Genomic DNA, 16200 nt, shown 5'->3' with positions numbered 1-16200 from the left:
TCTGACACAAACCTGAAACTAAGAAATTAATTTATATTTAAGGAAAAAAAAAGTCTTTTTTCTTAAATATTCGTGCATATTTTGATGTAGAATTAGAATTTTATTTATATATTTTTTATTATTATAAAATGTTTTGTATATCGTAACTAAGATTTGTTAAATGATCACCAGTTTGGCAAATGTTTGTCATGTTATGACCAACAAAAAAAACGTAGATCACTGTAAGCATTAACATTAAGCAATTGTGAGCCTAGTTTTATTTCATATGTATTGAAGAATTTATGTAGGTCTTCATAAAATAATCAAACGATGCAAGCCTGTGGAGAACAGTACTCCTTGCTTGCATGATGAACTTTATGTAAAAATAAATATCATCCCTAAAGAAAAAGAGTCTTGAAGGAGGCTAAAGGATAAAGGGAGACCCTTAAATCAGTCTATTAAATCAAGAACTACCCATACATGTGTGCAAATGCATGCAGTTACTCGCGAGTAAAGGGGCATTATCACTGTTTTCCAACTACACATGGTTCAGGACTTGTGTTTTCAAGAAGGGCTGAAGCTTTCAAATTCATTTATGTCAAGTCCTTGACATTAATACATGGCTAGCAGCTATACTACACAGGCAAACAAATGTGGACACCTGCACTCTAGACTCATGTGCTTGTTGAAGATTTAATTTCAAAATCGTGGGTTTGTTTGACCCTTTGATGCGGCATAATGGCTTCCACTCCTCTGGGAAAGTTTAGCATGTGATCTTGAAACATGGCTGCTGAAATCTGCTCCCATTCAGACGGAAGAGCATCAGTGATGTTATGCAATGGGACCTTGCATAAATAAAAGTGTTCAAAGGGATTTCAATTCTGGACCTTGTGAAGGCCAATCAAGCTCTTACACCAGACATAGTACACCATTTCTACACCGACCATGCTTTGTGCACAGTGGCACTGTCAAGCTTGAACAGAAAAGGTAATGTCCATTCTTCAAAAAAAAAAAAAAAAGTTTAAGGTTATTTCATGGGTGTTATTCCATGTATTATGTTAGAAACAAAAGAATATCCACATAATTGAAATTAGTAGATGATGTCTACATAAGGCCATATGTAGTGTGAACTATTTAAAGGGATGAAAAATGAAAATTATGTCATTAATTACTCACCTTCATGTCTTTTCAAAGAAAGTAAGACCTTTGTTCATCTTCGGAACAAAAATTTAGATATTCTTAATGAAATCCAGGAGCTTTCTGACCCTCCATAGACTGCAAGGATCCTAACACGATCAAGGCTCAGAAACATAGCAAGGACATTGTTAAAATAATCCATGTGACATCAGTGGTTCAACTATTAATTTACAAAGCCACAAGAATACTTTTTATGCACAAAGAAAACAAAAATAATGACTTTATTCAACAATTCATCTACTCTGCATCACCCTATAGCACCATTTTGGAGAGTATAACATACGTAAACAATGTATGCAATGTATGTACGTGGATATTTTGTTTACGTTCAGATCAAAGCGCAAACAATGTAAACAATGTATCTGCGTACGGTACTGCTAACACAGAATAGCATACATTGTTCACGTATGTGATCCTCTCCAAAATGGCACTATAGGGTGATGTGGAGGAGACATATTGTTGAATAAAGTCGTTATTTTTTGTTTTCTTTGCAAACAAAAGTATTCTCATAGCTTTGTAAAAAGTTCCCCATTTAAATTTCTCTGATGATCAATTTGGTCACTTGAATTCCCAACGCTGAGCAACAAAAAGCTGCTTAGTTTTAAAGTGGCTTCTGTGTGTGCAAAGCTTCATTCATAGACCATTTTTGCCCACAAAATTTTGAGAGACCACACTTTACAAGATGCTTGCTTTAAAGGATCTATCGTATAAAGTGATGAATAAATAAACATAACGTGACTGGAGTGCTGAATTACAAGGCTGGTGCATCACTATGAATAAATGCTTTCTTAACTGCTGTTTTCTCACTGCTGCTATTCTATTGGTGTTTGTTTTGTTACTTGGTGGAAAACGGGCGGAATATATTTAATCTAAGCACCACTTAGATGTTCACTGACAGTATGCTGGTGCTCAGGTATTTTGAACTTCTTTTTAGTAAAGACAAAAAAAAAAGAGCCACTTTCTGCACATAGCTGTGGTTCTGCCAGCTGTGGCTAACTCTATCCCATTTCTCTGGAGTGGTGACGATCATGTCAGCCTGCGCGATGGCCCGCATGTCTGGAGTAACGTCACCAGTTAACTCAACCACCCTAGAGAGAGAAAAGTATGATAATGAGCAAACAAAAGGTCATGGAATAATAACAGATACATATTTGCCAGAAGAATCTATAAACACTCTCACTTCCTCCCAAGTTTCTCTTCTATTCTGATCTTCCAGTCCTCAATCCTTTCTCGGACCAGAGCTTTGAGAGAAGCAATGCAGACCACCTGCTCACAGAGATACATGCCAGTTAAACCATCTCATAAGAACTAAAACTAAACCCTAACAGATGGCAGAGGTTCAGACCTTGGAGGTGGGGTACTTGTTGAAGACCCTGAAGATGGCCATTTCTGCAGCGATGGTTTTGCTGGAGCCGGTGGGGCCCCCCAGCAGGAGGTTGGTTTCTGTATGGTAGAGTATATGGAAGATCTGTGTTTGAATGGGATTAAAGTGTGTGAACTTGTATAGACTCTCATACTCCCGGTTTCCTGATGCAGTCACAGGCAGCAGCTGAAGATCCAAGAGCTCTGGAAAGAAGTAAATGAAAATAGTGATATATAAAAGAACATTCGCATGGCTAATTCATTATAAAACACACATTTGAGTTGAGTCTGAAGCCCCAGGTTTATTTCAGATGTGATCACTTTGGGACCACTGTAGTTGCTTACACAAGGGAAAAAGGTGACAAGTATTACTTCCACCCATACTCCCTTGAAAAAAAAATAAAGAAGTTTTCATAGTAATGCCACAGAGGAAAATTTTTTTTTTCCCCAAAATACAGGGTTCTTAAAGACGTTAAAATTATTCACAGAACCCACAGATGCCAATAAAGACTTCTGCACATAACTTTGTCCTACATCACTCGTGCTACAGACATAACTGCATCTTAATGAGGAGCATTATTAGATGTAAAACTTTCTTGTGACGCTGTGAAAAAAATCTCATAGACTAAAGCCTGGAGCACACTGCACGATTTTGCCATCTAAGAAAAACAGTTCTGGGCAAAATTGTGAGTCTCTGGTAGTTCACCTTCTGTGAATGAATGGTCTTTACGCTGAAACTTAGACTGTGGCATTTTTGTTACTTAAAATAAAATAACTGTTATCCGAAAAAAGAAAAGAAAAGAAAAGCTATTTGCCAAGACATTTCTTATTTCCGTTCGACTTAATGTACTATAAAAATATTTAAAAGTAATCCAAGTTCAAACCTAATAAAAATAATCACACAACAACTACTAACATTTTAACTAAACTGACTATTTTACAACAATAAAATGAACTATTTTACAATTATAATAGTATATCTACTAAAATAACATCGTTTCATACAAATTTTAAGAAATGTATGTTAAATAACAAATAAAGTAATTAAAGGATGAAGTTGTTGACAGCTTGAAATTTAACCGTGTATATTTGGGAGACACCTGTGTGTGTAGGGCATCTTTCATGCAGGATGAGATGCTGGAAGCTGAACATACACACAGCTTCAGAGCCCAGCCAGCGGTCAGACACGGCTCGGATGTAATTCTGAGAAAGCATGGGCTCAAAGATGGGTATAGTGAAGACCACCTGCTGGGGCTCTCCACTCACAACCTGACAGTGCCAGAGGGAATATATGATTAGAAACGCACACCGCAATGCATTTCACATTTCTGGCTCACTGAATGATATTGTGCGATGTGCCGTCTTCATTAAATAACCACATGTATTGTCATTAATCTAATCTCCACCCTTTACAAAAAAAAAAAAAAAAAGATTTATTAAATTCCTATTTTGTTATTTTAACATTATTTATATACGTATTATAGCATTTATTAATATATTGATAAGCGTTATATTTTCAGTTTTCATATAAATGTAAGTTTTTGAAAATTTGCTGTGCTTTTTTTATATCTCATATTTCTTTATTTTAATACTTAAACTTATTTTAGTCAGTTGCCAAAGCAAAAAATCTAGTTGGTGTTGAAGTTTGAGTTTTACGTATTATTTGTATATTTTTTTGCTTAATTTCAATTAGCAAAAAACTATTTTTAATAGTTTTAGCTTCAACATTTTATATACCAATATATATATATATATATATATATATATATATATATATATATATATATATATATATATATAAAACAAAACTTGTTCTATAGATAATAGCACAACTGTAGATATTACATTTAAAGGCGAAGTGTCATAAAAGTCACACAATGAAAAAAAAAAAAAAAAAATAAAATAAAACTTGCATTTTTTTCTTCCAAAGTTCACAGTAACAAAACAAAAAAGCTTCATGAAAGTGAAAACTACTGTTTCCATGGAAACCACATGACCAACCTTACATCACGGACACCAAACCACATGAGAATGATAAATATATAATTCCCATTACACGAGAAACAGAAAGACTTTACAAAAGACTTCTTGTACTTCTGGTTTCAGTGGTCTGATAAAAGATAATAATAATAATAATAATAATAATAATAATAATAATAATAATAATTTCACAGGAACTTGATTCAGATCTCTAAACGACAGCAGCACATGAACTCTTGCTAATCTTCATCACAACCTTATAGAGTGTAGAGCGATCTGTTGTATTCGATGGCTTGTATTTAGCACTAAAGTGAGTGAAATCTTTATAGTCTGTTGAGTTGTAGCCTGGTTTACATTTAAGCGAGTGATATACGTATTGTCAGGCAGCTCGTATTTTGCATTAAAGCATCTGAGTGACCGGAGAGCTTTTTCACTTTGCTCACGGAGTGAGTAAATCTTCCTTGAGCTGTTTGATCTGAATCTGAATCGAATCTGAATCACACAGCTTTATTCACATTAGAGATCTGAATTAAAGCCTGCTGGTGAACGGCATAAATAGCACATTTTTTAGCATGCACTGAAAACATGAAAACATTCCAAAAACCTAAATCTAATGAAGGTCCAAGGTAAAATTGCACAGCTAACTGAACTGAAATAAACGAATACAAAAATAAAAATAAATAAATAAATAAATTGAGATAATACATTTGTGAGTTTGTCATGAAGAGAAAGTGATGGAGCAAATGAACAGTTGGTGCTTCAACAATGACAGTGAAAAACTAATATATATATATATATATATATATATATATATATATATATATATATATATATATATATATATATATATATATATATTTTTTTTTTTTTTTTTTTGATGAAATGACTACTGTAATATAAAGTATGAATTATTTTGTATAGATATTAAATTTATCAAACAGGGATATATGAAGGTATATTAGCATGCCTATTATTAGCATATAGGCTGTTTATTAGTACTTATATGGCATTTATTCTACATGTATACTACATCCCTAAGCCTACCTAATGCCTAAACTTAACAACTACCTTAATAACTATTAATAAGCATCTAATTAGGAGTTTATTGAGGCAAAGCCCTTATGAAAATTAACCATGGTTTTACTACAAATAAAACCAAAAAAACCATGGTTACTGTAATTAAACCATGAAGCATCCAGCTGTTAAACCATCCAGCTGTTAAATGTCATTTATTACTGTGATAATAATACAACATGTGTTCAAATGAGGTGGGAAACGGGTAAGGTTATAGGAACAGGTTTTTGTTGTTATGGGTAGGTTTAAAGGTGGGTTAAAGTGTAAGGGCTGGGCAAACAGTATAATCATGAAGGAAATTACAGAAATTACTTACACATTTAATTACATACAGGTATTTTGTTTAAAAATTATATTAGTACAATATAAAAATATGTATGTACTGTACACAATAAGTGCATTGCACCAAATGATTAGTATGCAAAAGTACGTGACCTAAAAATTTTTGGTTGCCAGTGTTCTGTATGTATTATGTATTATTTTTATATTCATGACCTACTGAGTGGATTAATGTAGCGTTAACGATGCATACATGTGGCAGAGAGCAGGTCATGCTCAGAGCATGTCGGCGGGTGATTAGTGTTGGCTGATGGTCATCCAGCTGTTGGGTGTCACGCTGGACGAGTTATGGTCACACAGGAACACCGGGCACAGAGCGGCCCATCTGTGGCCCATCACAGCACTGGCCCTCAAGAGAACAATAGCAACAGATCTGGGCCTATTCAAGCCTTTGTGCTCTTAAACACAGGGGAGGAGATGTCCAAATCAATGACTCCTTCAGCTCCTCCTGCCTAACCTACTGTGAATGTGTGTGTGTGTGTGTGTGTTACGGTGAAGATATGTGCAATTGTAGATAATGTGCTCAGTACAAATATATTGCATTACTATCTATTAACTCCCAAAGGCTTCATCATTCTATTTCACTAAAACATACCATTAAAAGCTTTTTTTGATTAAAATTAGAAAATGCAGTTTATATTTTTAGCCTGGCATATTATACAGCTTTATAACTTTAAAACTAACTGAAACCAAATTATATGACACATATACAGAAACTGCAAAATGAAATTCTAGGACTTTCAATGACTTTTCAAGCACTACTTTTTTTTCATTTTCAAGGACGAAAATCAGAGATTACAATATCGTTATTATTTTTCAAATTCTAAGAAATAAACTAATAAAACAATATGGTATAAATAAAGTGCAGTACATGCAAAGCATGTAATGGCTGTGGCAACTTGAAAAGATACTATGGCAAAGATATCGCTTTTCGAAAATTATGAAAATCAGTCTATTGTTCGTTATCTGGCTCGACTCGGTGTTCATCTTCAGTTCTCTCTTCACAGCAGTTCAGTCAGTGTACTGTTTGAGTGCATGCATTACTCCGGGATATTGGTTTGTTTTAACTCAGAGGGAGTGTCAGCCACAATAAAAAAGTTAACAGCTTAAGTCATTTGTGGATTAATGTGTATTAGAGATGCGAATTGTTTAAAACGATTCAGTTCGATTTGGTGAACTGAATGATTCGTTCGCGAACCGGATATCCAGACTGCTTTGATTTGAACTCTCTCTCACAACAGAGACAGAAGAGAAGATAATGCTGAATAAAGTCGTCGTTTTTGCTATTTTTGGAACAAAATGTATTTTCGATGCTTCAAAAAATTCCAACTGACCCTCTGATGTCACATGGACTACTTTGATGATGTTTTTCTTACCTTTCTGGACACGGACAGCTTCAATGGAGGGACTGAGAGCTCTCGGACTAAATCTAAAATATCTTAAACTGTGTTCCGAAGATAAAAGGAGGTCTTACATGTTTGGAACAGCATAAGGGTGAGTTATTAATGACATAATTTTCATTTTTGGATGAACTAACCCTTTAAGCAAGCCAAACTCACAGCATGTGCAGAGGAAGAGTTTGTGGACTGAGCTGCTGAGATGGAGATGCGCTCCAAGCTTGTAAATGATAACAGTGCAACACAAAGCCCCTCAGACTTTGTGTTCCCAATTGTAACCCAACGAGCAGCACATGCAAAACAAGACCGAACAATAAACTGCAAGCACTATCAAAGGTTTCACCACAAAATCTACTTTTTACTGATATCGGGAGACCGTTTTTCACCTCAAGGAGTAATATCGTGAGATCTCGTGCGCTGCTTAAAGCCAGGAGAAAAGGCTTAGTATTTATATCAGATGTGATGCTTCGTTAATTTTGCAAGAAAACAACTGTTTTTATCAAAAAAACTAAAATTTAACATTTTTTAAATACTGCTTTTTAAACATTCAAGTACTTTTCAAGTACCTTTTCTTAAATTTGGCTGTTTCAAAGGTTGTCCAGGACTTAAATTTCAAAAAGTCAAATTCAATTACTTCAAGCGCTTTAAGCTCTTTGTATGAACCCCTTTTTATGACTTATGTATTTACACTTTTTGTTTGAAATAATTTTGACTTTTTATCTAAACAATTTAATAATTTCAACATTTAAATTTCATAAGTTTCATTTAGCATGTTATAATTTATTACATCCTATCTGCAATGCCTGTAATGTTATACCTTAAACAAGTTACTGATTGAAATTAATTTTCTGCTATTAAATTATGATTATGATTTGTAATTTTGTTTGGCTCATCTGTGGACAAGCGATCATTATAGTTTGGGATCTCCTGGTCTATGGAACTGAAAATCCAGATATTCCAGAGACTAGCAGCAGCATGGAAAGCCCTGGGTGTGGTTGCCATGGTTACCCGGTCATTCCTCCTGAAGCCCGGGGTGATGCTGAGGCGTACATGCAGGACAGTGCGTGTGATTGGCTGAATGCTGGACTCCAGGATGGTGGTATCTGCTGAACACCATGCTTCACCTTCAGTCCGATGTTCACGTGATGTAGCATGTGACCTGCGTGCACACACACACAAAATGAAGGCGAAAAATTGAATATTTGACCTTGAATGCATACAGTAAATTCTAAAGCTGACAAATCCACATAATGTCCTTGCGTCAGACCGACCCATCTCATCATTGCCCGTGTCTCTGAGTTTGTCCAGCGTGAGGTTCCTCTCCTTCATTCTGGACAGCACTGAAGGGGGCAGTGCGCTGAACTGTCGCAGTGGGTGGGCCCAAGCCCCACAGACGCTTGTCAATCACTTAACACAGGTTCAGCAGGCGGCAGGTCATGAGTGATCTCAAACAGAGCAGCATTCTGCACCAAAAAGACAAAGAGACTCTCAATCACACAATCTAGTCACTTTATACACTGCAGATAAATATGACTGCACTTTCTTGAACCAACTAGTGGTTACTATACTGTTATTAAACTTTTATAAACTTATTTATTTTATTTTTTTTACTAGTTGGTTATAAATAGGAAATATTGTCATTATAAATACAGTTAGTATGTTACAATAAATACAACAATTGATATATATATATATATATATATATATATATATATATATATATATATATATATATAGTGTGTGCGTGTTTTTGAGACATATCAGGACACAACTCTGTATAATGACATGGGTATGACACAGGTATTACAAGGAGAAGGTGACTTACGAGGACATAACCCATGTCCCCATTTTTCTAAATGCTTATAAACCATACAGAATGAGTTTTTTTTTGAGAAAGTAAATATGCACAAAGTTTCCTGTGAGGGTTAGGGTTAGGTGTAGGGTTGGTGAAGGGCGATAGAATATACAGTTTGTACAGTATAAAAACCATTACACCTATGGGATGAACACACTTTTCATAAAAACAAACATGTGTGTGTGTGTCACCCACATCATTGATGTGATGCAAATAAATCACAGGAAAAGAGGTACAGGTCTGTACTCATTTGCATATTATATATATTTATTTCTTCACCTGAGTTGCCACCAAGAGAGAGGCAAATCTTTAAAACTTAATGATGATATAAGAAGTCGAAATAATGACATAATAATTATGAAATGAGTCAAAATCATGACATACAATTAATAAAGTGTTAATGTCATAATTTTATAATAATAATAATGACCTTATATATTACATATGTATGAAAATGTAAATTGTTTTAGTCAAGTTGTTATTTTTTTCTCATTATTATGATTTCGCTAAATTTTGGTTTATGCAATAAATGACTTATTATCTCATAATTTCAACTAAATAATGGCCTAGCATCTTAGGATAAGACTTTAGTGTCTTACATATCTATGTTGTCTCTTTTATATATCTCAACATGGGAATAATCATAATTTAAAGTTTTTATTAGAATAAAAGTTTTTATTAGAATTTTATCTAATAAAATATTTAAGTATTTCATTGTTTATTTTTTAAAGCATATACTTTTGACTTTTCAACTGATGTCATAATTATATATTTTTTTATATATATCATTTGATATTTTCTGCCACAATGCCTTAGCATGTCATAATTTAGTTTATTGGTTTGCATGCAATCAAAACAGATTTCTATAATGAGATTATTTTAAGAGCATTTTGTACTTTAGAAATACCTCATTCACAGGCATATTAGTCACCTAATTATGATTATTTTACTGCACACCTAAACATCTCTGTTCATAAGATGCTACTGAAATAAAGTGAGCTGTATTTAGCTGGTTGCATAACTCAATAACAGCTAACCTTATGTAGTACAAAATAACTTTATTAATGCGAGAGCGTCATTTTAAACAGATTGATCAAGTGTTCTCTTTTTTGGGGGGTACAGCTTTTCTTTTTCTTTTTTTACAGCTTTAAAGGGCACCTTTAAATTTTGCTCATTATCTAGAACACATTTTATGGGATGACTAATGCCTGCTGTGGGTATAAATCAGAGCCGAGCGGCTGTGTGTTTGATGGTGGAGTGTGAGTTATATTCAGATGGCTTTAAGAAGCCAACATTACTTTGATCTACAAGGTGCAGGTTTACTCGTAGATCTGACTGCTATGATGGACTGATCTAGTCACTGATTGATTGAGCAGAAATGGACGTCTGTTAGCGAAGCAGGAGGACAAACACCTGCTGACCCACATGCTGCTGTTTAACAGGCCTCAAGAGCGACCCAACTCTTTCATCCGACACTCGTCCGTATGGATGAGTACCAGCAGAACAATTCACAACACTTCAGTGAAAGCACAGCACACTAAAGGCACAGCGCTGGACTTCAGATGAGCTTTGTGGACTGACCTTGCGCTAGGGTGCATGTGAATCTTTACGGTTGTGTCATTTGTTCCAATGATTCGTTTAATGTTTAGCTATTACAACGCCTTGGAATGCATTCCTAACTGTGTGCATTTTTTTTAGGTGTGTTTAGTGTAATTGGATGTCGTTCTATGGATTCTGGTGACAAAGTCCAGTAATTTCAATAGCGATGCATGTGATCTGGAATTTTGCAATCCGCTTGATCTGAAAGTGGCTTCTGTGAGCTGTGCTTCATACACTGCTATACTATTGACAATGGACAATTAATCTTGTTTTGCCTTTGATATTTCGCAAATCTGACTATGTAAAATGTAACATATCTTAAAATCGTTGTTCCAGATGATGACAAAAAAATATTTTTTTCAAATACTGCATTACGGTTTCAAGTGACATTTCGAACAAATGCCTCTTGAATATCTCATGTGGCTTTTTTTATTTCTCAATACTGTTTATATTAGTGACTCAAATGGTGCCTCCTTTGGAAATAAGAGAAAATCAATAAACAGTACTATTTTAAGTAGCATTGAAAACCTGAAATCTACACTAAAATGAAAACATTTTATATGATAAAATCTATCTATCCATCTATAGATATATATTTCTACAGCTGAATGATGGGAAGAGTCTCCCTCTCTGAACAGATGCAAAAACCATTGCAAGAATCATTGTGTGTGTAAAGCTAAACATATACATCTAAACTCTCTGAAGGGTGACAGAGAGAGATGTCCAAACCTGAGCGTCACAGAGGGTCTGGATTTAAAATCAACATATGTTGGACACGGAAATGACTCCCACTGCCGGATCCCAGCTGCACATCTGAAATCAGCCGAATTAGGAGAAAAGAGGGAATTTCTCGGAGCTATTTCAACTATCTGACCACATGGAAGCTGTTATAATGGAATCGCAGATATCAGAGATAGATGGCTTCCACAGAGAATCTGAAGAGATGGTGGAGAAGAGGATATCCCATCTTAACCTCGGAGTCAGATAAACACCATTCACTCAGAATTTGCTCCTCCTTACGTTGCATGGATTAAGTATGTTGTATTTTCTGAGCATACAAAGAAGATCTTAGTCAAAATGTCTAAGATGCTCTTTTCTATGCAACAAAAAGCCTTTTTTTATTTTTCACAGGAGAAAGTTGAATTTGGAATGACACTTATGAGTATTTGTTTTTAACAATATTTTAGAGAGTAGGGTGGCTTGATGGCTGATATAAATGATATCACACTATTGAATTTAAAAGATAGTAAAATCACATGCAAAAGAACTGCTCAAATTAATATTTATATTTATTTTATATAACACTTACTAAATTATACAATTAAATTATACTTTATATTTTATACATAAGCAAAAAAATGAACTTACAAAAATAAATCTGTAAAATAAAGCAATTTGTTTAGATAGCAACTTCTAGATTCTGTCATCCTAATATACTATTTTTTCTCAAAGAAATTGTAAAAAAAAAAAAAAAAAAAACACCCCCAACAACATTCAGTTATCTGATTTCCCACACTGGAAATCATTTTTTTTTTTTTAAATAAAGATTCCTACACAATGGATATGATATAAAGTTCTGTATAATAATTTATTAGTTTGAACTTTAAAACAGAGACAGTAAACTCATGGAGATGAAGAATGGGACATCTGCGAGCTCAGGCGCTGACACTCTCACCATTTTTCACGTATAAAAAGTCATTGTACTATAAAAACATCCAATCAAAACTTTCTTGTTGGTCTAATAAACATATATATTGAAGCCAGCCTGCCAAAACATCAGCTTGTGGCGTGTTCTACTCTATGATGTAAAAGTCTGGATAAACACTGACTCCGCAGATGAAGATCAACGCCTGCTTCTACATCGCTGCCTGTTTAGCCCCACCCACAAGAGAGAAACCAAACAATAAAGATGCTCTGAAACCAAGATGCTGTGCCACGTCAAGTTGAGTATAAAACAGTCTTTGCATTGCCTTCCTTCTGATCCCAACATTAGCAAGGAGAGGATGAACTTTATTTTTAATGACGTTCTAGACCACGTCAGTAAGAACTTTGTCCTTTGTTCACTTCATTTTATTGTGGATTTGTTTAGAAACATGGCACAATCCAACGCAGGATTTTCAGAAATAGTGAAAGTAAAGGACGATGTTGTGCTGTCTATATTGGATTCAACAGCACAGTGTGAGTAACTGTTAGCCAATCACAGCAGTGGGCGTCTCCTTCCCAGGCTTCAACTCATTTAGAAATGTGTACACCATTTTTGGGACGAATAAAATAACATCTACTTTCTTTGTTTGTGTTTCACCTGCGCTACATAAGAGAGGTCAGATATCAGCTAACAGATATGACACATCTTCTCCAGTTCCTCCAGCTCCTCGTCCCCAACCTGTGTGGGGTACACAGAACACATCAACACACTAGTGTTCATTTTATTCAAGAAAAAGATGACAGAAAATATTCAACCTGTCTTTTCCGTGACTAAAAAGAAATGAGGATGAGAAGACACCAACACCATTAAACCGCAACTTTGACTGTATCAACATGCTATATCCTTGAAGAAAACAATACTCTCTACACTTTCTCGATTTTTCAATACATTTATAAAAAAAATATATATATAGAGCTTATTTGTTTCATGCCTCGTGTTGCCAGATGTCAAGAGTTTAAGTCCCCTAAAAAAGCTTTTCTTTTAAATGGACACATTTTCTGCCCAGCGTTTTATTTTCTCTTGCAACCAATGGCACACATTCTTTCTTAAAACAGAAAAAAGAGCCAGATGATCTGACAACTTCGACTACGTTTTACAAGTGTACAAGCTGGAATTTATTGATCTCCGCTGATATTGTACTCCAATAAATGTGCAACAAAGTCACTTAACCTAGACTAAAATTCCAAGACAATAAGTCAACTAAAACTTGACTAAACAAAAACAGGACAGTTTGATTAAATAGACATTTGACACAAGACTGCATAAATTTTTTTTATAATAATAATAATAAAAAAAACAAAAACAAAAAATACACACTTCATTTACCCCTCAGTAAAAATGAGCCTATGGTCATCTGTCAACTCACCTTGATCTGCTCAAATTCTCCAGCTTTAGAAACAATGTTCAGAAAACCTGCTTCAGTCTACTGTGCATTGAAACGTTCACTGAATGTCTTTAGAATGTAAAAAAATTCCTGTCTTATCTGTTTTATTCTCATTATATGACTGTCAGACTGTCAAAGCATCTAAATGCTGACAGCAGATCACTGATAATATTAACAACAGGTAATGAGAGCATGAGCACCTGATGGGCCTCGTGACTGATCCTGTAAGTGAGTGGATTGGACGAACAGGTACCGGACATCTTCCACCGGACGACTTCATCAACATTAGTGACCGTCCCTAGAGCGATCTGCACAAAACAACCAAGAACAAAATCAGCAGGTCACGAATTTCACTTCAAATCCTACTGTTTTCTGGAGGTGTGGTTATATGTCTGTATTGCTAACCTTGTACTTGAGATCTTGTGTACTACATGATAACCGATACGACACGCATAAAAACAGAAATAAAGGTTGAAAGGATTTTAAAGTAGCCTTCGGCAGATGTATGATGTCACTGCGCCATCTATTGGACAAAGCGATCACGAGATCTGTTGAAATGGTTTTGGAGATGCTGCCATCATGTGGCGGAGTGAAGAACAGCGCGTGCCATCTATCTCATTAATGAGTTCATTCAATCACTTCTTGGTGAGTTTATTAAGCTCATTTGATTATTTTAGAATAATAATGTTAATAAGCCATGATGTTTCTCTTTGTACTGAACATGTAGTTTATAGTTGTATGTATATATATATGTATATATATACACACACACACACACAACCAAAAACTACATGTTCAGTACAAAGAGAAACATCATGGCTTTAAGTTCAGGGTTAACTTAACAATTTGTGGCTCTACTCTATGTAATATAGGGAGTGCAAATTGAAAGTTTATATATATATATATATTTCTCTTTTAATTCTATTTTAATTTAGCCAGTTTTCTGTTTTTCTTTTTTTTTTTTTGCTTTATTACTTTCAAGTTATAGATTTAGTTAAAAATAATAAGCCTATTCTTTTTACATTTCTTATCAATGGTATTCTTATACTAGTGTTATCTTATATTACTGTTCTCTAATAACTGTTTTCACATATACAGGCACAGACAAGTTGAATTGGGATTCCATATAATATTTTAATTAAATGAGAATGAAAATTAATTAAATTGAGATTAAAACTGCCAATTTATGCCATAAGTCATCAGAGATTCATATGTGGCACAATATGTCGAGTTGTGTGTGGGGTTGTACCTCAGCGTTGAGGTCGTCAGTGAGACTCTGCTGGAACTGGCTCTCGATGGGGTTCTGCTCAGCTGGTCATGGGCTCCGATGATGGTTCCTTCTCCGTTCTTATCAAACTGTGGCTGTCCAGCGTTACCAAAGATCTGTATCAAGACCAGGATGCCCAGATCCACTAATGCACCACGCTAGTGCCCTGATATCAGAGACAGGAATCATTTAAAGCCCATCCTGAAGATTCCAGCATTATGTTCAATTAAGCAGAGTTTCACAAGCCTGCAGCGATGTGCTCTAACCCTGATGATGACCGCGTGAGTGGGCAAGGTAACACCCCAGGTGCACAACATGTATCCTCTGGACAGCACAAAAACTCACTGCAGTTCTTTTCTAAACATCCCAGAATCACTGTGCTCATGGGAATGTGGCAGAACCGCAGGTAAGCAACGCAATGATGATTCCATTAATAATTCATGATTTTAAAGATGTTGAGGGTTTTACATAGGAAATAGGAATTGATGGAATTAGCAAATACATTTTGAGACAAAGTTTTGTTCAATGCAATTTCATTAATAGTTTCCAAAAAATATAAAGCACTCTTACCACTGTGGCTAAAAGCACAATAATTAGCCAGCCTGATAATAAATAGCTGGCTGACTTTTACATTTGCTGAATTCAGATGGTTTATATCATTTAAGTTTGGTGTCCACATTAGAGACAATCACCATATCTATAATGAAAAAATCATAATTAAATATATAGGTATGGGTAAATATATATAAACAGGTGTATCTCAATAAATTAGAATATCATGGAAAAGTTCATTTATTTCAGTAATTCAACTCAAATTGTGAAATTTGAGTATTAAATAAAGTAAACGCACACAGACTGAAGTAGTTTAAGTCTTTGGTTCTTTTAATTGTTGTGATTTTTGCTCACATTTAACAAAAACCCACCAAATCACTATCTCAACAAATCAGAATATTTCATAAGAGCAATAAAACAAATAAAAATAAAAATTAGTGGATTGTTGGCCTTCTGGAAAGTATGTTCATTTACTATAATTGTACTTAATACTTGGTAGGACCTCCTTTT

The 16200-nt window shown here is 34.7% G+C and overlaps 1 protein-coding gene and 1 long non-coding RNA gene across 2 annotated transcripts; both read right to left on the bottom strand.

The window, feature by feature from the left end:
- Positions 1-1691: 1691 nt before the first annotated feature.
- Positions 1692-8657, bottom strand: LOC113108079 (activating signal cointegrator 1 complex subunit 3-like). The gene is made up of 6 exons (XM_026270898.1): positions 8596-8657; positions 8337-8487; positions 3639-3807; positions 2522-2742; positions 2357-2442; positions 1692-2264 (listed from the first exon to the last, which is right to left on the bottom strand). The coding sequence occupies exons 1-6, from the start codon at positions 8655-8657 to the stop codon at positions 2057-2059; spliced, it is 897 nt and encodes a 298-aa protein (XP_026126683.1). The 3' UTR covers positions 1692-2056.
- A 3805-nt stretch (positions 8658-12462) lies between these two features.
- Positions 12463-14359, bottom strand: LOC113108988 (uncharacterized). The gene is made up of 3 exons (XR_003292832.1): positions 14277-14359; positions 14072-14179; positions 12463-13165 (listed from the first exon to the last, which is right to left on the bottom strand). It is a non-coding gene; the product is annotated as an uncharacterized LOC113108988 (long non-coding RNA).
- Positions 14360-16200: the final 1841 nt, after the last annotated feature.

This window comes from Carassius auratus, chromosome 9, assembly GCF_003368295.1.
Source record: "Carassius auratus strain Wakin chromosome 9, ASM336829v1, whole genome shotgun sequence".
In the NCBI taxonomy this organism is placed as follows: Eukaryota; Metazoa; Chordata; class Actinopteri; order Cypriniformes; family Cyprinidae; genus Carassius; species Carassius auratus.
The sequence above is the reverse complement of the archived record's forward strand: the minus strand, read 5'-3'. Positions and strand labels throughout refer to the sequence as shown.